The sequence below is a fragment of the Oncorhynchus gorbuscha genome, linkage group LG24, assembly GCF_021184085.1.
Source record: "Oncorhynchus gorbuscha isolate QuinsamMale2020 ecotype Even-year linkage group LG24, OgorEven_v1.0, whole genome shotgun sequence".
Taxonomy (NCBI): domain Eukaryota; kingdom Metazoa; phylum Chordata; class Actinopteri; order Salmoniformes; family Salmonidae; genus Oncorhynchus; species Oncorhynchus gorbuscha.
Window position 1 is genome coordinate 19,353,574 of NC_060196.1, and position 25,659 is coordinate 19,379,232.

General features: G+C 42.8%; 1 protein-coding gene across 1 annotated transcript; it reads left to right on the top strand.

Moving 5' to 3' along the window:
- The first annotated feature begins 2,574 nt into the window (after positions 1–2,574).
- LOC124013106 (NXPE family member 3-like) lies at positions 2,575–21,571 on the top strand. The gene is made up of 6 exons (XM_046327269.1): positions 2,575–2,805; positions 18,015–18,130; positions 18,564–19,345; positions 19,491–19,561; positions 19,839–20,060; positions 20,168–21,571. The coding sequence occupies exons 2-6, from the start codon at positions 18,038–18,040 to the stop codon at positions 20,707–20,709; spliced, it is 1,710 nt and encodes a 569-aa protein (XP_046183225.1). The 5' UTR covers positions 2,575–2,805; positions 18,015–18,037; the 3' UTR covers positions 20,710–21,571.
- The last annotated feature ends 4,088 nt before the right edge of the window (positions 21,572–25,659 follow it).

Sequence of the window (25,659 nt, forward strand, 5' to 3'; positions counted from 1 at the left end):
GAATTGTACGTAGAGCTCCGGGGACAGGATTGCGTCGAAGGACAGATCTGGGGAAAGGTTACAAAAAACACAACAAAAAATGTACAGCATTGAAGGTCCCCAAGAACACAGTGGCCTCCATCATTCTTAAATGGAATAATTTGGGACCACCAAGACTCCTCTTAGAGCTGGCCGCCCAAACAAACTGAGCAAAATCATGGAAAAGGGGCCTTTGTCAGGGAGGTGACCGAGAACCCGATAGAAAATGGGAGAACCTTTGTGGAAATAGGAGAAACTTCCAAAAATCTCTGCAGCACTCCACCAATCAGGCCTTTATGTTAGAGTGGCCAGACGGAAGCTACTCCTCAATAAAAGGCAAATGACAGCCAGCTTGGAGTTTACCATAAGACTCTCAGACCATGAGAATAAAGATTCTCTGGTCTGATGAAACCAAGGTTGAACTATATGGCCTGATTGCCAAGCGTCACATCTGGAGGAAACCTCACCACCCCGTGAGTTAAGCATGGTGGTGGCAGCATCATGCTGTGGGGATGTTTTTCCAACATCAGGGACTGGGAAACTATTCAGGATCGAGGGACAGATGAGCGGAGCAAAGACATCCTTGAGAAAAACCTGCTCCGGAGTGCTCAGGACCTCAGACTTGGGAAAAGGTTAACTTTCCAACAGGACAGTAGTTGTACCCTAAGCACACAGCCAAGACAATGCAGGAGTGGCTTCGGGGACAAGTCTCTGAATGTCCTTGAGTGACCCAACCAGAGCCTGGACTTGAACCCGATCCAACATCACTTGAGACCTGAAAATAGCTGTGCAGTGATGCTGCCCATCCAACCTGACAGTGCATTGAGAGGATCTGCAGTGAAGAATGGGAGAAATTCCCCAAATACAGGTGTGATAATCTTGTATCGTCATACCCAAGAAGACGAGGAATCGCTGCTAAAGGTGCTTCAAAAAAGTACTGAGTAAAGGGTTAATTACTTATGTACAGTGGGGCAAAAAAGTAACTTCTTCTTTAAGAGGCTCCTCTGTCCTCCACTCGTTAGCTGTATTAATGGCACCTCTTTGAACTTGTTATCAGTATAAAATACACCTGTCCACAACCTCAAACAGTCACACTCCAAACTCCACTATGGCCAAGACCAAAGAGCTGTCAAAAGAGACCAGAAACAAAATTGTAGACCTGCACCAGGCTGGGAAGATTACAAGCAGCTTGGTTTGAAGAAATCAAGTGTGGGAGCAATTATTAGGAAATGGAAGACATACAAGACCACTGATAATCTCCCTCGATCTGGGGCTCCACACAAGATCTCACCCCGTAGGGTCAAAATTATCACAAGAACGGTGAGGAAAAAAAACAGAATCGCCAGGGACTCAAATCCTGCAGTGCCAGATGTGTCCCCCTGGTTAAGCCAGTACATGTCCAGGCCCGTCTGAAGTTTGCTAGGGAGCATTTGGATGATCCAGAAGATTGGGAGAATGTCATATGGTCAGATGAAACCAAAATATAACTTTTTGGTAAAAACTCAATTCGTTGTATTTGGAGGACAAATAATGCTGAGTTGCATCCAAAGAACACCATACCTACTGTGAAGCATGGGGGTGGAAACATCATGATTTGGGGCTATTTTTCTGCAAAGGGACCAGGACGACTGATCCGTGTAAAGGAAAGAATGAATGGGGCCATGTATCGTGAGATTTTGAGTGAAAACCTCCTTCCATCAGCAAGGGCATTGAAGATGAAATGTGGCTGGGTCTTTCAGCATGACAATGATCCCAAACACACCGCCCGGGCAACGAAGGAGTGGCTTCGTAAGAAGCATTTCAAGGTCCTGGAGTGGCCTAGCCAGTCTCCAGATCTCAACCCTATAGAAAATCTTTGGAGGGAGTTGAAAGTCCGTGTTGCCCAGCAACAGCCCCAAAACATCACTGCTCTAGAGGAGATCTGCATGGAGGAATGGGCCAAAATACCAGCAACAGTGTGTGAAAACCTTGTGAAGACTTACAGAAAACGTTTGACCTCTGTCTTTGCCAACAAAGGGTATATAAAAAAGTATTGAGATAAACTTTTGTTATTGACCAAATACTTATTTTCCACCATAATTTGAAAATAAATTAATGAAAAATCCTGCAATGTGATTTTCTGGATTTTTTTCCTTCTCATTTTGTCTGTCATAGTTGAAGTGTACCTATGATGAAAATTACAGGCCTCTCTCATCTTTTTAAGTGGGAGAACTTGCACAATTGGTGGCTGACTAAATACTTTTTTTGCTGCATGTAATTGTGATATTTACATTTATTTGATTTTTTTGCAAAAACGTCTAAACCTGTTTTGGATTTGTCATTATGGGGTATTGTATGTAGATTGTAAAAACAATTTAAACCATTTTACAATAATGCTGTAACGTAACAAAATGTGGGGGAAATGAAGGGGTCTTGAATACTTTATTAATGCACTGTATACTCACACTATTTATCTGCCATTTTTAGGTTAATGATTAAATCACTCAGTTGTGCCAATATTTCATGCTCAGAGGGTTGTAAACATAGGGATATGGAAATCTTCTATGACAGCATGCGCAGCGCCATTGGGAGCAACTGTATCTCCATTTTGTAGTACAACATTTCTTCTCAATGGCCCTGCCCATGGTAACACTGGTTTGGTTCCTATTGCACCCTATACCAACATGTATGGTTATTAAGGACATGTGATTGCTCTTCAAACAGACAGCTTCAAATAACAGTGGACAGGACATTAACTTCGTTAAGTATTTCTTCTATACAAAGAGAAAGAGGGACCATACATAAACGGTAAGCCATAATAGCACAATTAACACAATCATTCAGAACAAGAACCACAGGAACATATTTTGCATGTTGGTACAGACTGCATTTCATTGGTATTTTCATGCTTCCTCTTACTCCATTCTTCAATCTCTTCCTGCTCTAAACATTTAAAAGAAGTCAGGAGAGGAGTCGACCAGAGTGATTGTGGAATCAAGGATTGGAAAATATATATTTTATAAGAAATGACAAGTAGTTCGGGCTACTCTATAATTTTAGTTTTGTCTGTTCCTTGACGGGTTATTGATATATGTGTTGTTTGCAGTGGCTTGCAGCCAAATGTATTATCGGTATCAAGACCATTTTTTGATTTCACAAAACAATATGGAAACAGAAGTAAAAGGCCCACTGTACAAAACATTCTCTCAGATGGTCAACATACGATTTCCAAATTCTGTCAAATGTGTCTGGTTTATGTTTGATTTTATAATAATAGAGTCTAATGGGATGTAGCTAGATAGTTCAGCTTTCCAATATGGGTACACATTTTTTTTGCAGCAGCAATTACACCTAGATTACAAAACGTTCTTATATTGATCGACAATATTTACATTTCTCAATGATAGGATATGCATTATCGCAGAATGGTATTTGTCACAGGCAGTGGTGGGACTAGAGATTTATACATGGGGTGGCCAAGGCTACTTCAGGGGGTCCATAGACCATGACATAAAATTAGTGTGTAACCCTAAACTGGCATCTAAGGAGCATGAATGAATCATATGATTGCTGATTAGAGGTAGAAGTGATCATTCACTTGACTCGGAGTTCTTCAATGTGGCAGATAGTGTGGTCCAAAAGGGTTACTTCACTAGAATTCTTTAACATACTATGAATAGTCAGTGTCTCTACCTCGGAACTGCAGCTCAATTTCTTTCTTTCTTTCTCACTCACTCACTCACTCACTCACTCACTCACTCACTCACTCACTCACTCACTCACTCACTCACTCACTCACTCACTCACTCACTCACACACACACACACACACACACACACACACACACACACACACACACACACACACACACACACACACACACACACACACACACACACACACACACACACACACACACACACACACACACACACACACACACACACACACACACACACACACTTATATTTATATATACTGGAGAGACTTAGGTCACTCTGTTTTCATGAATATATAATCTGGGTCTATAAGTGTTGAACATCTAAAATATTTTCAGAAAATAAAGCACAAGCACCAATGAGATAAGATAGCATGTGTGTTATTGCATAGTTTATTTACAAAAAATGTCATTGACAAAAAAACACTGCAAGTTGACATACCAGGTACAGTTGAAGTCGGAAGGTTATGTACACCTTAGCCAAATACATTTAAACTCAATTTTTCACAATTCCTGACATTTAATCCAAGTAAAAATTCCCTGTTTTAGGTCAGTTTGGATCACCACTTTATTTTAAGAATGTGAAATGTCAGAAAAATAGTAGAGTGATTTATTTAATCTTTTATTCCCTTCCTCACATTCCCAGTGGGTCAGAAATGTACATACACTCAATTAGTATTTGGTAGCATTGCCATTAAATTGTTTAACTCTGGTCAAACGTTTCAGGTAGACTTCCACAAGCTTCCCACAATAGGTTGGGTGAATTTTGGCCCATTCCTCCTGACAGAGCTGGTGTAACTGAGTCATGATTGTAGGTCTCCTTGCTTGCACACGCTTTTTCAGTTCTGCCCACAAGTCTTCTATGGGATTGAGGTCAGGGCTTTGTGATGGCCACTCCAATACCTTGACTTTGTTGTCCTTAATCCATTTTGCCACAACTTTGGAAGTATGCTTGTGGTCATTGTCCATCTGCAAGACCCATTTGCAACCAAGCTTCCTGACTGTTGTCTTGAGATGTTGCTTCAATATATCCACATAATTTTCCTTTTTCATGAAGCCATCTATTTTGTGAAGTGCACCAGTCCCTCCTGCAGCAAAGCACCCCCACAACATGATGCTGCCACCCCCACAACATGATGCTGCCACCCCCGTGCTTCACGGTTGGGATGGTGTTTTTCGGCTTGCAAGCCTCCCCCTTTTCCCTCCAAACATAACGATGGTCATTATGGCCAAACAGTTCTATTTTTGTTTCATTAGACCACATATGTCAGAGTCAAGGCCCGCGGGCCACATCCGGCCCGCGAGAAGGTTTTTTACGGCCCCTGGGATGATCTTGATTTATTATTAGAACCGGCCCGCAGACCGCAGCAAGCCGGCAGCCCGCAGATCTTTTACACGCACCAATACTACATTTCCCACAATGCAACGGTGACGCACCGAGCAGTAGGCTGCTTCATTTCAATATTTATTGGCACAGCAGTTGTCAGCATCACAGTAAAATTAACTTTCAGATACCCATCAAAAATGGCAAAACGGAAGGTGGACACTGAGAACCGGGGGTTTCAAACAAGGTGGGAGTCGGAGTATTTGTTCACGGAGGTAGCTGGAAAACCTGTGTGTCTTCTGTGTGGAGAAAGTGTGGCGGTACTGAAAGAGTATAATCTGAGACGACATTATGAAACGAAACACGCGGACAACAACAAGAATATGGACATGGAACAAAGGCTACAAAAGGCAGAGGAATTAAAACGAGGCCTCAAATCTCGACAGGCTCTGTTCAAAAAAGCCAAATCACAAGGCCAGGCTGCTGTCAAGGCCAGTTTTATTTTGGCAGAAGAGATCGCTAAATCAGCCCGGCCATTTACGGAGGGGGATTTCATCAAAAACTGCATGATTAAAGTTTGTGACGAAGTTTGCCCAGAAAAAAGGCAACTCTTTTTAAATGTGAGTCTGAGCAGAAACACCATTGCCGAGAGAGTAGACCAGTTGTCCATCAATCTAAAAGAGCAGCTTGTGAAAAAGGGAAAAGATTTCATTGCATATTCCTTGGCTGTGGATGAGAGCACCGACATTTCTGACATTGCCCAGTTGTCAATTTTCATCCGCGGAGTGGACTCCAGCCTAAGCGTGACAGAGGAGTTTTTGGCTTTACGTCCTATGCATGGCACAACTACGGGGCATGATTTGTATGAAGAGGTGTCAAGATGTGTAAATGAGATGGAGCTGCCTTGGGAAAAACTCGTGGGTTTGACAACCGACGGAGCACCTGCGATGTGTGGACACAGGAGCGGACTGGTGGGGAAGATACGGGAAAAGATGCAAGAGGAAAACGCGACAGGTGAGCTGACAGCTTATCATTGTATCATACACCAGGAAGCGTTGTGCGGTAAAGCCTTGAAAATGGAGCATGTAATGAGCATCATCACGCGCACAGTTAACTTTATCAGAGCCAAAGGTTTGAATCACCGCCAGTTCAAGGCATTTCTGACGGAGTTAGAAACGGAGCATGGTGATTTGCCTTATCACACAGAGGTGCGATGGCTAAGCCAGGGAAAGGTGCTTCAAAGATGTTTCGAGCTTCGTGAGGAGATTTGTCTGTTCTTGGACAGCAAAGGGAAAGACACAACACAACTCCGAGACGAAATGTTTCTGTGTGAAATGGCTTTTCTGTGTGACATTACGAGTCATCTGAATGCAATGAACTTGCAGCTGCAGGGTCGGGATCGTGTCATCTCTGATATGTACAGTACAGTGAAGGCATTTAAAACCAAACTGACTCTGTGGGAGACGCAGATGCGGAAAGAAAATTTGAGCCACTTTCCCAGCTGCCAGACCATGAAAGAGAAGCTCTCTACCAGTGCGTTCCCGAGCGCACAGTTGGCTGATAAAATAGGTATGCTTGCCGCTGACTTTCGACGCCGATTTGCTGACTTTGAAGCACAAAAAAGCAGGTTGGAACTGCTCGGTAACCCATTTGCTGTTGACGTGGAAAGCTCACCACCAAACCTCCAAATGGAGTTGATTGACCTCCAATGCAATGATGCACTGAGGGCAAAATATGCGGCAGTGGGTGCTGCGGAGTTCGCCCGTTTCCTCCCCGACACAATGCCCCAGCTGCGCATCCAGGCTGCTCAAACGTTGTCTATGTTTGGCAGCACATACCTGTGTGAACAACTGTTTTCTTTGATGAACTTGAACAAAACATCACACAGAAGTCGACTTACTGCTGAACACCTCCACTCAATTCTGAGGATTTCCTCAGCTCAGAGCCTTACCCCGAACATTGATGAACTTGTGGAAAAGATGGGACACCACCAAGTATCACCCTCAACCTCAAACAAGTGAACATTACTGTGCAATCACATATTTAGAGTTTTTACTCAGTTCAAGTTTAAAAGTTAAAGTTTAATATTTGTTTTCACTGCATGTTACTTCTCCTTAAACAAAGTGTTGTTTTTGATTAATAGATTTTTGCACTTTATTTTATTGTATTTCAATCCAATTATATTTTAAAAATATTTCAGTTGAGTGGATGATAGAAAATTGCTATTATTGTTTTTTTCTTTGAAGTAAATTTAGCCCACTTTTGCTAAAATAGAAAATATAGGCTACTGATGGTGCCTTGAATACCGGTTTCTTTCATTTAATGTTCATGTTATGGGGATTTTTATATAAAGGAAATGTGTCTTTTGTGTCTGTTGAAAATTAAAGATTACTGACAGAGCCATAAGAAAATATTGCTTTATTTATCTGATCATATTGGAATATATTTGTTAGGTTTTCAGTAGGTTCAATTAGGTTCACTAGACCATATGCGTCATTTAAAAAATTTTCAATGAACATTCGAACAGTCCGGCCCTCGGCTTGTAGCTAAATTTTTTATTTGGCCCTCCGTCCATTTGACTTTGACACCCCTGCATTAGACCAAAGGACATTTCTCCAAAAAGTACGATCTGTGTCCCAATGTGCAGTTACGAACTGTAGTCTGGCTTTTTTATGGCGGTTTTGGAGCAGTGGCTTCTTCCTTGCTGAGCAGCCTTTCAGGTTATGTCGATATAGGACTCGTTTTACTGTGAATATAGATACTTTTGTACCTGTTTCCTCCAGCATCTTCACAAGGTCCTTTGCTGTTGTTCTGGAATTGATTTGCACTTTTCACACCAAAGTACGCTCATCTCTAGGAGACAGAACGTGTCTCCTTTCTGAGCGGTTGTCACGCCCTGACCTGAGATATCTCTGTTTTCTTTATATTTTGGTTAGATCGGGGTGTGACTAGGGTGGGTACGCTAGTTTTTGTATTGTCTAGGGGTTTTCTATTGTTTAGGGTTTTTGTAGGCCTAGGTGATTTGTATGTTTAGGGTGGCCTGATATGGTTCCCAATCAGAGGCAGCTGTTTATCATTGTCTCTGTTTGGGGATCATATTTAGGTATCCATTTCCCTTTAGTGTTTGTGGGATCTTGTCTATATGTAGTTGCCTGTCAGCACTCGTTTGTATAGCGTCACATTTTGTTTTGTAATTTTGTTAGTTTGTTCAGTGTTCGTTCTTTAAATAAATAAGAATGTACGCATACCACGCTGCGCCTTGGTCCGATCCTTATAACGAAGATGACAGCGGTATGATGGCTGCGTGGTCCCATGGTGTTTATACTTGCGTACTATTGTTTGTACAGATGAACGTGGTACCTTCAGGTGTTTGGAAATTGCTCCCAATGATGAACCAGACTTGTGGTGGTCTACAATTATTTTTCTGAGGTCTTGGCTGATTTCCTTTGATTTTCCCATGATGTGAAGCAAAGAGGCACCGAGTTTGAAGGTAGATCTTGAAATACATCCACAGGTACACCTCCAATTGACTCAAATTATGTCAATTAGCCTATCAGAAGCTTCTAAAGCCATGACATCATTTTCTGGAATTGTCCAAGCTGTTTAAAGACACAATCAACTTAGTGTATGTAAACTTCTGACCCACTGGAATTTTGATACAGTGAATTATAAGTGAAATAATCTGTCTGTAAAGAATTGTTGGAAAAATTACTTGTGTCATGCACAAAGTAAATGTCTTAAACGACTTGCTAAAACTATAGTTTGTTAAAGAAGACATTTGTGGAGTGGTTGAAAAACTAGTTTTAATGACCCCAACCTAAGTGTATGTAAACTTCAGGCTTCAACTGTATCAAGCAGAAATAGACATTAAAAATTATTTGTGCCCATCAATATTCAAATTTACAGTATCATATTTATAATATATATATTATATTATGTTAACTAATAGCAAAGAAAAGTTTTGGAATTGGCCTAATCAAGACCAAATTACATCTGTGTGACATGATACCCTTTGTCATGCAGGTGAAAGAGGACCCAAAAGCGACTTGGCGAAAACAGAGTCTTTAATCCAGTAAAGTAAATACAAACAAAAAAACAACTTTCACTCGAAATGACGAGGACAAACTGGAGACTCGATCTTGAACAGCAGGTGAACAGCAGGTTGCCTCGGGAAGGCACTTGAACCAGACAGACTCAGACACCTGCTCACCACGCAGCTTCTGAGGAAAACACGACACGACAGGGCGATACACAATCACAGCACGGTGAATTCTAAACAAGGAACCGACAGGACAGGAACGGAACACAAAGGAAGAAATAGGGACTCTAATCAGGGGAAAGGATCGGGAACAGGTGTGGGAAGACTAAATGATTGATTAGGGGAATAGGAACAGCTGGGAGCAGGAACGGAACGATAGAGAGAAGAGAGAGCGAGAGAGTGAGAGAGGGAGGGGGAGAGAGAGGGATAGAAAGAGGGAAAGAACCTAATAAGACCAGCAGAGGGAAACGAATAGAATGGGGAGCACAGGGACAAGACATGATAATAAATGACAAACATGACACCCTTTGGATATATCATTTTAGAATTCAGTGTACTTATTAGTACACAGTGCAGGTTTTAATCATGACCAGAGGGACAGCCTTAGTGCCAAATTATCCTAGGTAGATTTAAAACAGCATAATTCTGCGGTTCTGGTGAGAATTGGCAATATGTTTCAAAAACTCCTTCATGTTGAGGGAGCGTGCCCTCCTTGACTCAACACTGAGAATTCCGAGGTCACTTAACCTGTCATTAACCATTGTTGTACTAAGGTGGGTTTTAATCCGTTTTAAAGCTGAGAAGCTTCTCTCGCAAGAAAAACTGCTGACTGGTGTAACAACAGAAATCTTACAAAGTCGAAATAGCTCATGGAAGACCTCTTTATAAGGTTCTAGAAACACAACAAAATCAAGGAGAGTAGACTGTCTGTCCCTTCCACTTTTCTCTCTCCTATCAAGAAGCCACTTGGTTTGATGATCCTCATGTTTGTGGTCCTCTAAATCTGACTCAAAAGTTTGAGCAAAGGCGAACAGAGGCTCCTCATTCAAGAATGTTGTACTCTTTGGGTTTTGCATTATCTCGCAATTCTTCATTGAAAAACGCCTCTGCAGCTCAGCTGTAAGACTGTCAAGCACCTGATAAATAATAGCTCTTTGGAAGCTCTCACCATCACTTTGGTCACTATTGTCCTACAGTGCTCATCATCAATGAGTCATGAAATCTTTAGCTTGTTTTAAGCTGTCTTTTACACACTGTTTTTACACTTATTTTGCAGTGCTCTGCAATCTCTTCAACCTCGTTCCATAGTTCTCCAAAGTAAGCCAAACTTCTGTAGCTCTCTAATGTGTCTGTAAGGGCACCTACTAGATCCACAGCCCTTGATAGGTCAGAAAGACATTTGGCATCACCAAGCACTTTACAAAAGGTAACCAAAAGCCCTATGAAATGTAAATCTATCTTAGAAAGAAGGCCCCTTGCCTCCACTGATCGATTACCACTATTTTCAAGTGTGATGTCCTGTAGTAGCACTCTCAGAACTGCTGGAAGCCTGTCCCTCAGATTACTGCATGCCATGTATCTGCATGCCCACCTTACATCCGTAAGTCTCTGTAGTTCCCTGGGCTGCTGCTGTGGATACAGCTCTTTCTGAACTGCAAGCCAGATACAAAGTTCTAAAGCTTCTGCAGGAGAGCAATAAAATGTAACTGCCTCAGGCAGTGCACATAAGATGCTAATCTTGTATTTACGCTCATGACGGATGCACCGTCATAGCCTTGCCCCACAAGATTATTTCTGTAGTCTAGACCGTGTTTTTCAAAAATGATCATTTTTGTGAGACCTGCTGCATCTAAGCTTTCAGCTGACTGAAAGTGTAAAAAGCTTTTGTGGATGGCCCCGTTGTAATAGTACCTCACAACTAAATATATGTGTTCTTTTACTTCTCTTATTATTTCACTTTGCACCATCTCAGCTAAGCCCTCAAGAACTTCCGTTCTGGATTTGGTGGCTCCGTGTACTTAGCATTGCCACATGCATGCATCCTTTTCTCTATAAGAGGGTTATGCTTTGCTATTTTTTCTAAGATTGTCAAAAAATTACCCTTGTTGTAAGAGTCATCCGATTCTCGATGACCTCGCTGCGCTATATTTTGAGTGGCAGTTAATAGGAGCACATCTGTAATTGTTTTAATGTAAGTCCAGTTTTCCTCCACTTTCTTTTTCCGGTCCTCATTCATGAGTTGCTGTCAATAGCCCTTTTATGCTGTTTCCAAGCATGCATAGCATTGATATGATGCTCTGCCTTCGAATGGAGCTTAAACCCAGAATATTTAAACAATGCCTTTTTCCCGTTACAAAACCCTGACTGTGATGTGAAGGCAGATTCAGGTGTATTGGGCAGAGAAAAATGCCTACAGGCAAAACAATAAGTTGAATCTTGGCATACAGAATATTCAAGCCATGAATTGTTCTCATACCGGGAGCTGTTGAAAGCCTTTTTCCTAATACCATGCTCAGTTCTGGGAAATGTTTTCAAACACGGCTGTACAGGACCCTCTTCTCTGAATCTTGAAATGTCTTATCTCTATAGAAATGTATAATTAATGGATCCACAAGATTAGATACTAACAGCTGCTAACTAAAATGTGTAGTTTCAAGTATAGGCCTGGCCTACCATTGGGTCCTTCTGGAACAGCACATCTGGTGCTTCATGCAGTTGGGAGGGGCTTCATGATATCTACTAGCAGCTCTGGCTCACTGTCTTGCTCAGAGTCAGAGGTCTCTGTGTCATCCCTTGATACATCTATTACATTAAAATAACACAAGAACCATTAGTGTATAATCAAAATACAAATGCAACGGCCATCAAAACAAGAACACACATGAATCAACAACCAACATTTTAAAGTGAGGCTTAATCTGACAAAACCATCTATTACATTTACATTTACATTTAAGTCATTTAGCAGACGCTCTTATCCAGAGCGACTTACAAATTGGTGCATTCACCTTATGACATCCAGTAGAACAGTCACTTTACAATAGTGCATCTAAATCTTAAAGGGGGGGGGTGAGAAGGATTACTTATCCTATCCTAGGTATTCCTTAAAGAGGTGGGGTTTCAGGTGTCTCCGGAAGGTGGTGATTGACTCCGCTGTCCTGGCGTCGTGAGGGAGTTTGTTCCACCATTGGGGGGCCAGAGCAGCGAACAGTTTTGACTGGGCTGAGCGGGAACTGTACTTCCTCAGTGGTAGGGAGGCGAGCAGGCCAGAGGTGGATGAACGCAGTGCCCTTGTTTGGGTGTAGGGCCTGATCAGAGCCTGGAGGTACTGAGGTGCCGTTCCCCTCACAGCTCCGTAGGCAAGCACCATGGTCTTGTAGCGGATGCGAGCTTCAACTGGAAGCCAGTGGAGAGAGCGGAGGAGCGGGGTGACGTGAGAGAACTTGGGAAGGTTGAACACCAGACGGGCTGCGGCGTTCTGGATGAGTTGTAGGAGTTTAATGGCACAGGCAGGGAGCCCAGCCAACAGCGAGTTGCAGTAATCCAGACGGGAGATGACAAGTGCCTGGATTAGGACCTGCGCCGCTTCCTGTGTGAGGCAGGGTCGTACACTGCGGATGTTGTAGAGCATGAACCTACAGGAACGGGCCACCGCCTTGATGTTAGTTGGGAACGACAGGGTGTTGTCCAGGATCACGCCAAGGTTCTTAGCGCTCTGGGAGGAGGACACAATGGAGTTGTCAACCGTGATGGCGAGATCATGGAACGGGCAGTCCTTCCCCGGGAGGAAGAGCAGGTCCGTCTTGCCGAGGTTCAGCTTGAGGTGGTGATCCGTCATCCACACTGATATGACTGCCAGACATGCAGAGATGCGATTCACCACCTGGTCATCAGAAGGGGGAAAGGAGAAGATTAATTGTGTGTCGTCTGCATAGCAATGATAGGAGAGACCATGTGAGGTTATGACAGAGCCAAGTGACTTGGTGTATAGCGAGAATAGGAGAGGGCCTAGAACAGAGCCCTGGGGGACACCAGTGGTGAGAGCGCGTGGTGAGGAGACAGATTCTCGCCACGCCACCTGGTAGGAGCGACCTGTCAGGTAGGACGCAATCCAAGCGTGGGCCGCGCCGGAGATGCCCAACTCGGAGAGGGTGGAGAGGAGGATCTGATGGTTCACAGTATCGAAGGCAGCCGATAGGTCTAGAAGGATGAGAGCAGAGGAGAGAGAGTTAGCTTTAGCAGTGCGGAGCGCCTCCGTGATACAGAGAAGAGCAGTCTCAGTTGAATGACTAGTCTTGAAACCTGACTGATTTGGGTCAAGAAGGTCATTCAGAGAGAGATACCGGGAGAGCTGGCCAAGGACGGCACGTTCAAGAGTTTTGGAGAGAAAAGAAAGAAGGGATACTGGTCTGTAGTTGTTGACATCGGAGGGATCGAGTGTAGGTTTTTTCAGAAGGGGTGCAACTCTCGCTCTATTACAAGCTGAAGCTAAACTTACATTCTGAACTGGGCATGTGACTGACTGCCTGGTAGATGCTCTGACCTGGTGGTGGTAGACTGGGTCCTTGTGAAGTCTGACCACACTGACAGCTGCTCTGGGGTCCGGTGGTGATGCAAGGGCTGGAGTCTGTTTGCACCTGATCTGCCTGTTTGTGCTTCTTTAAAAACAAGTCTGATATCTCCCTTTCTTTTCATTTGTAATTGACCCTATGCAGAAACAAGACAGTCTATGGTTACATCTAAGCATCCAATTACCCAAATGTTTGTCCAATCTCAAGTACAAATCCCCATTATCATAACTGTACCTTAAAATCAACTACCAGCCTTAGTTACTAGTTAGATCATGGCTAGCCCTACTCTGCAGTAAGTAACTTAGTTAGCTATAATTTCTTACACCTTTACGATAGCAAACAGGCTATCTGCAAATTGTGGTCATCTTCTGAGTAACATGATTGTTCGTTTTGAGTTCAAGTACGAAAATCTGAGTTCATGGATTTCAAATGGCTGAATGTTAACTTGCTTAGCCTACTAGTTACCACACATTAACTAAGCATTCATATACTGAAACAGATGTAAATATAATGTTAGGCTAAATTGGGAACCGGTCTCTCTTATCTGATTAACTGTCTGTTAATGGATCCAAAGGTACATTTTACGGCTTAGCATCAGGTTTATGTTTCCTGAACAACTTTTACAAATTAACATGTTCATTTAAATGTTAATTTACACAGCGACTCAACTTTCGTAAAAGTTGTTCAGGAAACTTAAACCCGATGCTAAACCTTAAAATGTACCTTTTGCTCCATTAACTTACTTAAAATATTGTAACGACCCTGGATTTATAAACGCGGAAATCGAGTCTGCATGAGCATGCTTTCGCGGCACAGTCGATAGCGCGCCGGACCTCGGGCTCGAAGGTCGAGGGTTCGAGACCTGCTCCCTACCTGTTTCATTTACATTGGTGTCGGAAGTGATCGGACTTCGCATCCACGACAGTGCGTGTGCTTGGCCTGTGAACGCGCTCTTTGAAAGGATTGTAGTAACGACACTGGCTTTAAAAGCGCGGAAATCAACTCGGGTTCGAGACCTGCTCCATGCTGTTTCATTACAATCCTGAAAAGAGCTCTTGGAGCTATGGAAATATTTTGTCTTCTTCTGTATGTTATTCTTCTGTATCTCGCAACCAACGTTAATATTCTCTCTTCCACGTCCTCGACTTGAAAACGTCAAAATAAATATTTATTTCAAGAAGAGGTGAAATGAGATGTCAATCAGCATCAAACTGCCAGTAGCGAATGAAATTCGGGCATAGTTTATGTAATAGGGTTCCTCTGTGCTTTTTGCATGCGACATTTCTGGGTGCATTACATGCATTCTGGCAGGAGGGTATGATAAATTATCTTCTCAATTCTTGTTTGCCATTTGTTCCTTACAGGTTCTCAACCACCAGGTAGAGTTTAATTCAGCCCTTGATATAACTTGGCAATCAAATTCTTTGGCGTGGCAGTTTCATTCGGCAATTTGTTGACATTTACATTACATTTAAGTCATTTAGCAGACGCTCTTATCCAGAGCGACTTACGACGCGATTGAATAAAATTTCTGAACTAAAATCAGAACGGCCTTGGATAATCCAAATCCATCATAGTGCACATGTTCAAAAATCATGATGCCACTTTGGAAACAGGATTTAAAGGTGTTATCATTAAACGCTGGAGGTACGGTGAGGTTATTCCAAATAGGGATGCCTGGCGAAATTGGTTCTTTCCACCTCATTAATTTATGTACATTTTCTCAAACAATTTTAAAACAGTGTTTGCTGATATACACCGAGTATACAAAATATGAAGAACAACTGCTCTTTCCATGACAGACTGACCAGGTGAAAGCTATGATCCATAATTGATGTCACTTGTTAAATCCACTTCAATCAGTGTAGATGAAGGGGGAGGAGACCGGTTATAGAAGGAGCCTTTAGACATTGATTGTGTATGTGCGCCATTCAGACGGTGGTATGGTAGTAGGTGCCAGGCACACCGGTTTGTGTCAAGAATTGCAACGCTGCTGGATTTTTCACGCTCAACAGTTTCCCCTTTCATGGTCGCAGGAAGATGTTGGGGGTGCTGAAATGTTTTTGTGTGCTGCTGATTACTATTTTGGGCCACTCATACAGGAGTAGTAAAGGCTCAGTGCACTACTTTTGTGATGAAAAATATATATTTTAACCCCAAAATATATACAGTGGGGCAAAAAAGTATTTAGTCAGCCACCAATTGCGCAAGTTCTCCCACTTCAAAAGATGAGAGAGGCCTGTAATTTTCATCATAGGTACACTTCAACTATGACAGACAAAATGAGAAAAATAAAACCAGAAAATCACGTTGTAGGATTTTTAATGAATTTATTTGCAAATTATGGTGGAAAATAAGTATTTAATCACCTACAAACAAGCAAGATTTCTGGCTCTCACAGACCTGTAACTTCTTCTTTAAGAGGCTCCTCTGTCCTCCACTCGTTACCTGTATTAATGGCACCTGTTTGAACTTGTTATCAGTATAAAAGACACCTGTCCACAACCTCAAACAGTCACACTCCAAACTCCACTATGGCCAAGACCAAAGAGCTGTCAAAGGAGACCAGAAACAAAATTGTAGACCTGCACCAGGCTTGGGAAGACTGAATCTGCATTAGGTAAGCAGCTTGGTTTGAAGAAATCAACTGTGGGAGCAATTATTAGGAAATGGAAGACATACAAGACCACTGATAATCTCCCTCGATCTGGGGCTCCACACAAGATCTCACCTCGTGGGGTCAAAATGATCACAAGAATGGTGAGCAAAAATCCTAGAACCACACGGGGGGTCCTAGTGAATGACCTGCAGAGAGCTGGGACCAAAGTAACGAAGCCTACCATCAGTAACACACTACGCCGCCAGGGACTCAAATCCTGCAGTGCCAGACGTGTCCCCCTGCTTAAGCCAGTACATGTCCAGGCCCGTCTGAAGTTTGCTAGAGAGCATTTGGATGATCTAGAAGAAGATTGGGAGAATGTCATATGGTCAGATGAAACCAAAATATAACTTTTTGGTAAAAACTCAACTCGTCATGTTTGGAGGACAAAGAATGCTGAGGTGCATCCAAAGAACACCATACCTACTGTGAAGCATGGGGGTGGAAACATCATGCTTTGGGGCTGGTTTTCTGCAAAGGGACCAGGACGACTGATCCGTGTAAAGGAAAGAATGAATGGGGCCATGTATCGTGAGATTTTGAGTGAAAACCTCCTTCCATCAGCAAGGGCATTGAAGATGAAACGTGGCTGGGTCTTTCAGCATGACAATGATCCCAAACACACCGCCCGGGCAACGAAGGAGTGGCTTCGTAAGATGCATTTCAAGGTCCTGGAGTGGCCTAGCCAGTCTCCAGATCTCAACCCCATTGAAAATCTTTGGAGAGAGTTGAAAGTCCGTGTTGCCCAGCAACAGCCCCAAAACATCACTGCTCTAGAGGAGATCTACATGGAGGAATGGGCCAAAACCTTGTGAAGACTGAAAACGTTTGACCTCTGTCATTGCCAACAATGGTTATATAACAAAGTATTGAGATAAACTTTTGTTATTGACCAAATACTTATTTTCCACCATAATTTGCAAATAAATTCCTTAAAAATCCTACAATGTGATTTTCTGGATTTGTTTTCTCATTTTGTCTGTCATAGTTTAAGTATACCTATGATGAAAATACAGGCCTCTCTCATCTTTTTAAGTGGGAGAACTTGCACAATTGGTGGCTGACTAAATACTTTTTTGCCCCACTGTACATATATTATCAGGGGTTACTTCAGCACCCCGACTATGTCCCGTGTGCATCGAGAATAGTCCACCACCCAAAGGACATCCAGCCAACTTGACACAACTATGGGATGCATTGGAGTCAACATGGACCAGCCTCCCTGTGGAACTCTTCAAACCTTGTAAAGTCCATGTCCCAACAAATTGAGGCTGTTCTGAGGTCTGTTCCTCAGTACCAAAAATCATCAAAGTTTTGATGTCTTCACTATTATTCCACAATGTAGAAAATAGTAAAAATAAAGAACAATCCTGGAATGAGTAGGTGTGTCCAAACTTTTGACTGGTACTGTGTGTGTGTGTGTGTGTGTGTGTGTGTGTGTGTGTGTGTGTGTGTGTGTGTGTGTGTGTGTGTGTGTGTGTGTGTGTGTGTGTGTGTGTGTGTACATATATATATATATATATATATATATATATATTACTACCCAACTTCAGCAGCCCAATTGTAACTGAACAGGATTTGAACCCAAGGCACTCTGTGCTCCACGAGACTGTTATCCGCCTAAGCTAAAGTAATGCATATTTTCTAGTTCTGCTCTACTTCTGCACATTGCCGAATTGTTAACAGCTTTTTTGTGTCAACATCAGGGGAATTGACAGAGGACAGCACCATGTGGAGGAGCCTGTCCAAATATGTCTGTGTCTTCTTCCTGCTGGCCCTGTCAGGCCTATTTTTCCTGATAAACAACATCAACGTTCTGGAGGTAAGGGAAGCCATCTGCACTCATAACAAGTCCAACCTCCTTTATTGCTCCCGAGTGGAGCAGCAGTCTAAGGCACAGCATCTCAGTGCAAGAGCCGTCACTACATTCCCTGGTTCGAATCCAGGCTGTATCCCATCCGGCTGTGATTGGAAGTCCCATAGGGCGGCGCACAATAGGACCAGTGTCGTCCGGGTAGGCCGTCATTGTAAATAAGAATTTGTTATTAACTGACTTGCCTAGTTAAATAAAAATACAAAATTATAATAATATTCTTTCCACATTGCTTCCATCACCATCTACCTCCTTTACCTCTCATCGAGCCGTGCTGTTTACGCCCAGTTTTCATTCAAATTAATGGGAGCGTTGCACGCTCTGCAAAAGTCACACTTTATGCAGCATGCCTTTTAGTGACCTTTACTTTTCTCCTTAGCAGAATCTGAACTGCCAAACAGTATCAACATTATACCAGCTCCAGAGCAGCATCCACACAGCTTTCTTTTCAGAGGCCCCTTTTCCTCTGGACCGCAACCATAGCTACTGTGGCCTCCTGGGCCAGGAGCCCTCACCCGAGGAGGCTCTGGAAGAGCGTTACCTCCTGGAGTCCATCGCCTGGCCAGAGCCTATGCACCATTCTGAGAATGTGTCCCTGGACCACACCAGTGATCCTGCACACAGCTTTTTTGTGATCCTGCCAGCAAGGGGCAGGAGTGAGTGGTATGTGGGAGACCAGCTGGAGGTTTTTGTCCAGATGTACGATTTTCAGGGGCATCCCAAGAGCCATGGTGGAGACTTCTTGCTGGCCCGACTGCACTCCTCTGAATTGGAGGCAGGCGTAGCAGGACAGGTGCTGGACCACAGGAATGGGACCTACTCTGCCATTTTCCCATTACTATGGCAAGGTTCTGCACAGGTGGAGATGACACTAGTTCATCCAAGTGAGGCAGTTCATGTTCTACGACGGTTACGAGAGGAACGGCCCGACCGGGTTTTCTTTAAGAGTCTCTTCCGCTCTGGAAAACTGTCCCAGACAACTGTATGTAACTTGTGTCTGCCAACAAGCCAGAAGCCGCTGTGCAATTACACAGACGCACACACAGAGGAGCCCTGGTACTGCTACAAGCCCAAGCTGCTGAGTTGTGACACACGGATCAACCATGCAACGGGAGGCTATGTGAAAGGTCCGCTCACCAACAAAGAGGCATTGCTCTTCCAGAGGTTTGTAAGGTGTACCGTACGTGAGTGAATGAGTGTAAAAGTGTGTCTCATTTAATCACAGACTTTGTTTCCGATGTATCAGATTGCTTGTTGCAGTGTATTTATTTAACATTAACTGCTGTGTATTTATTCATTTTTTTCTCAGTGGTGTAAACATCAAAGTTCACATTCACCCTTCAGGGTCTGACAGTGTCACTGTGCTGCCTGAGAAAAAAGGTAGGCGAGCAAGGAGATGCTACAGTAAAACGGTGTGTTTATTGGTTTTGTACTTCCTTGCCAGCCTACCTGCTATTCAACTAGCTGCTATTAACTGCCACGTGGCTGTATACTTCAACCCTGGAGAGGTTCTGCGTGTGCAGGATAGTATTCCATCCCACTACTGCATCTACAGTAATGTAAGGCAGGGAAGCGCCAGCACCTTTGTTTCCATTGTGTTGTGTACTTGCAAAGTGATGATGCTAGCTGGTGCATCATGCTTGTGTTCCTCTTTCAGACAAAGCAGACATGGAGAGAAGCAGCATGAAGATGGAACCTACCAGAATCACTCCTTCCGGGTATTACTTCCAAGGGTCATGGCGAGCGCTGACTGGTGGTGTAATACGCCAGTTTAACGACTCGTCTGCCATTACTCAGTGTCTGAAGGGCAAGGTGGTGTACATGTACGGAGACTCTACTGTCAGACAGTGGTTTGAGTACCTCAACGACTTATTACCAGGTGAGTGCTCTCTGCAAGTAATGTGACGTCTCTCACTCTGCTGCCTCAAGTGCTTTCTAACTCTCTCTTCTGTCTTTCCAACTCCCAACCCTCCACTGTTGTCACAGAGCTGAAGCAGTTTAACCTTCACAGTCCTAAGAATGTGGGGCCCAACATGGCGGTGGACAGCACCCATAATATCCTTCTGAGGTACCGTTGCCACGGTCCTCCAATCCGCTTCACCAATGTCATTGCCAGTGAGATGCGCTATGTAGCTAACGAACTGGATGGCCTGACTGGTGGGTCGAACACTGTGGTGTTTATTAGCATATGGTCCCATTTCAGCACCTTCCCTGTGCAAGTCTACATTCGCCGACTACGCCACATTCGGCGGGCGATGGTGCGGCTTCTGGACCGGGCTCCGGGGACCATGGTGGTGTTGCGTTCAGCCAACCTCCAGGCCCTGGACCCGGAGGTGAGCCTGTACAATAGTGACTGGTACTCATTGCAGCTGGACGGGGTGCTCAGGGCCATGTTCAGGGGTCTGGATATCTTGCTGATAGACGCCTGGGAGATGACCCTTAGCCACCACCTTCCCCATGCCCTCCACCCTCCCCCCATCATCATAAAGAACATGATAGATATTATCCTCTCTCGTATCTGCCCATGAAGAGCTAACAGATTCTGGGTTGGATTCTGTATCGCTTAAATATCACGGAAGATCCACGTAAGATCCACGTTCATTTCCGATTGATCTCACATATTCAGTGTTTATTGTGAATGCAGTCTCCTCAACCGCGGGAACATTGCCGTTAATTGTCAGTCGTGCTATAAAGCAGATCTTCATGTCAGGCTGAATGACCTGTTATGAATGTTACTCTCTCAAAATGTGGCTTGGAATGTAAAAAAATGACCTGCACATTTGTCTGTGAAGATTTGCCTTATTCTCAACTCCAGAAAATTTAACCAAACTGAAATGATCAAACATATAACTAAGAGGGAAATCACACAAACGAATAGGTGCGTAGCCTGAAACTGAGAAACAATAGAACATAAACTTCCAGACACATAAACACAAAAGTGTACACACAGACAACAAACACACACAATAATAATAATAATGTAATGGGAATTTTAATGTTTGTGCTTTTCTTAAAACAAATTTTGGTCTTCTATTCATGTGCTGTTCTAATAACCAATTTCTGTGTTCATGCAAGTCTCTGACTGTACAAATTCTCACTATTAGTAGCTGCAATTTGGCGGTACGCCCAGACCATGGTTTGAGAAAGAACAAAAGATATCTCAGTTTCAAGGTCTCAGCTTAGAGAGAAAGAAGCCTCTTGAGGTATTGGTCGTCACATGAAAGAAATAAAATGTTAATAATTAATTGTGCTAAATCATGCAAATATAACTTGTCTGTGTACAGTCGTAAATACGACAACTGCAGAGCTCCTGATTGACACGTGTACAATGGTGCATTGAGTTGGTTGGAACCTCTCCAGCACACTGACAATAAACAATGATTCATTTAAGATTGACTTTGAGTGTCCTTGTGTAAGAATATCCATGACAATAATAACAACAATTTAATACTAATAATATTCATCATCAGTGAATATAATGAATTTAGCACTAGTATAGAAATAATAAAGAGAGAACAAAAAAGTAAACAAATGGTTTATTTGTTTTGTTGAGTAACCTCTCTCCCCGCAGACACCCCTCTGATTAACTTTGCCCTCCCTCCTTCCCTCCCCCTGACATTCAAGTATATCCCAATACTCAAGTCTTTCTTTCCTAGTCTTATTTCCTTCTTCACCACTATTAGATATGAGCACAGAAAAGAGATCCACCAGTGCATTTCACCTGTCGAGGCCTGTCAGATCAGCTGTTGTGAAGGAAAGGAGACAAAGAAGGAAAGGAAACCAATTAAGTGTATTGGAACAAAGCCATCCAGTGGTTTCACAGCGTTTGAGACTAGAGAGAGACCAACCTGTGTGTCTGTGTCTGTGTCACTGGTGCACCGTTGGTCCAATAGAACACCACAGACAGATATCATTCTGCTGACATCTGCCTTTTTTAGGTTGTATGATTGTGTCTGTCTGTCACTGTGTACATGTGGCTCTGTGTGTCTATGTGTGTGTGATGAATTGTGGTGTGTGTGTCAGAAACCAAGGTTCTTTATGATCCCAAGAACCACAAACACTGCTCTACAGGACTGACACCAGGAACACACCACCTAGGATTGGAACTTGATATATTCCTAGTATTCACACCCCTTGATCTTTTTCACATGTTGTTGTGGTACAGTCAATTTAAAATGGATTACAATACCCTATAATGCCAAAGTGGATTCATGTTTTTCAACATTTCTTGGGTCAGTAAGTATTCAAGCCCTTTGTTATGGCAAGCCTAAATAAGTTCAGGAGTAAAAATATGCTTAACAAGTCAGATAATATGTTGTGTGGACTCACTGTGTACAATAATAGTGTTTAACACGTTTTTTAAATAACTAACTCATCTCTGTACCCAACACATACAATTATCTGTAAGGTAACTCAGTTAAGCAGTGAATTTCAAACACAGATTCAACCACAAAGACCAGGGAGGTTTTCCAATGCCTCGCAAAGAGCACCTATTGGTAGGCTGGTAATAAAAGAATAGCAGACATTAAATATCCCTTTGAGCATGGCAACATTCTTAATTACACCTTGGATGGTGTATCAATACACCCAGTCACTATAAAGATAAAAGCATTATTCCTGACTCAGATTTCACCATAAGGTCATATATGGCTTTAAAACAGTTAGAGTTTAATAGCTGTGATAGGTGAAAACTGAGGATGAATCAACAACATTGTAGTTACTCCACAATACTAACCTAAATGAGAGTGAAAAGAAGGAAGATGATAGGATGGAAGAGGAGAGAGTAGCGGGGGAGAGAGAGCGAAGGTTGGGACGGCGCGATACCATCCGAGTAGGGGCAGTGTGGGAAGTGTTGGATGAGAGCGAGAGGGAAAAGGATACAAGGTAGTGGTCGGAGACTTGGAGGGGAGTTGCAATGAGGTTAGTGGAAGAACAGCATCTAGTAAAGATGAGGTCGAGCGTATTGCCTGCCTTGTGAGTAGGGGGGGAAGGTGAGAGGGTGAGGTCAAAAGAGGAGAGGAGTGGAAAGAAGGAGGCAGAGAGGAATGAGTCAAAGGTAGACGTGGGGAGGTTAAAGTCGCCCAGAACTGTGAGAGGTGAGCCGTCCTCAGGAAAGGAGCTTATCAAGGCATCAAGCTCATTGATGAACTCTCCGAGGGGACCTGGAGGGCGATAAATGATAAGGATGTTAAGCTTGAAAGGGCTGGTAACTGTGACAGCATGAAATTCAAAGGAGGCGATAGACAGATGGGTAAGGGGAGAAAGAGAGAATGACCACTTGGGAGAGATAAGGATCCCGATGCCACCACCCCGCTGACCAGAAGCTCTCGGGGTGTGCGAGAACACGTGGGCGGACGAAGAGAGAGCAGTAGGAGTAGCAGTGTTATCTGTGCAGTTTTGACTTAAATTGTCTTGAAAATCTATGGCAAGACTTTAAAATGGCTGTCTAGCAATCATCAACAACCAACTTGACAGAGCTTGAAGAACTTTTTAAAGAATAATGTGCAAATATTGTACAATCCAGGTTTGCAAAGCTCTTAGAGATTTACCCAGAAAGAATCACAGCTGCAACTGCTGCCAAAGGTGGTTCTAACATGTATGGACTCAGTCTGTTGAATACTTATCACATCAAGATATATTAGTGTTTTATTTTTCATAATTATTTTACAAATGCAATGGTTCGTGAGCTTAGTTTAACTGTTTTACACCCCCCCCCATCAGAACCCAGAATATAAACCATTAACATTGCAAACAAACACTGTATATCGTCAAAACATATAAGCTAACATTTTGATCAAATGTATGGTCAGTTCAGGCATCCATGGCCCAGTTATGAATTTGAGAGTGGTTACAGTCCCATCCCTCAGCTGTTAACCTAAAAAAAATAGGTGGAGTGACTACTTTGATTTTAAAACAAATCTCATATTGCCACTGGGTTAAATTAAATTGTCCGAATCTAAATTCCAACTGTATAGTATTTAGTAGGACTATTAAAAGGTAACTGTACTGCCTCTTTCGGCCTTTCTTCTACCTTTACCATTTTGGAAAATGCTTAAACTGGGGGTGGTGTGCTTTGAGTGTGTCATCTCTACCAGGGCCTGGTTTCCCAAAAGCATCTTAAGGCCCAGGACTGTCCATCAGTGTACTGCTATCAGTATAGACGGGTTTACGCGATGCGTGTGCAACTATGGGGCAAAACAAACAGGGTTGGCTTAGACTGTTGACAACGTGTAAATTATATTTTGTATCCAAATTTTCATTGAAAACATAAATACATTTGCACAATGAGCACTTGTTGTCTCTTGTTACAGTTGTTGGCTAGCTAGCAAATTTCAGCCATATTAGCATGGACATGACATCTGTCAAAACACCTAAAAACAAGACATGGTATCAATAACAAGATTACAATGAGCTGAAACAAACCACCAACGATTCCCCTCATGGCAGCTTCTTGTCATTGTTGCTAGCTATCTGACCATTCAGAATCACACCAATGCACGCCTTCTGGCCACATCGATGCAGGCACATCATTTTCATGATGTTGTCAGCCAACCCATCTATCTGTAGCTGTTGTAATAATTTGATAGACAAAATTACATGTTTTTAACTTAAAAGCTTTTGAGTGAGAGTCGCGTGGATCATGTCTATTCTCTTCAAATGTTATTATGATATTTGGCTGCACTTATTGTCAGGAAACATTTGACACATTCACTCATGGTAAACTTTCATAATCATATTTAATCAAATAAAAACAGTTGCTTCGACCACATTTATGAGCATCACTGTCCTTGTCCTGAGTGACAGATTCACATTCACTCTAGCACAACACATTTTTGGCCACTCCTCACATATTCAGAACACTGAATACACCCGGATACCATCCAGCTGACGTTTCCTAAGGCCTAAGTAAGAACAAACGGGCCTTATTCAGAAAGTAGGAGAGACTATTTTGGATCCCTCTGTCCGTGTAATTATAGAAATAATGATCTGTAAACCAAAACTGATCCCATATCACCACCATTACCCTGAAACACTTTATGAATATGGGCCCAGGACTTCATACATTTTTTGGCACTAAGAACCATCAGACTTCTCAACACTCACACACACCAAGTTAGTCTGGGACTGAATAAAGAGTCCTGTTGACATTCTTAACATACTCTTCTTGACTTTTTCATTGTATTTATCATGTACCTATTTTTGACCTTTACCTTGCACTGTACTCATGTAATGTACAGTATTTGCAAGGACCTTGCATACAGAATTGCTATGTAATATTTTATAGCTTGTGTGGTCTATGGTTCTGTCTGTTTGTGTGATATATAATAATATACAGATGGTCATCTGTGTCAAGATGTGATCAGGAGTAGATTTTTTGTGAGCCTTTGTTTAACCAGACAAGTCATTGAGAACACATTGTCTTTTATAATAACACCTTGACCAAGATGGCGCAATGAACCATACAGTAAGCAGACAAC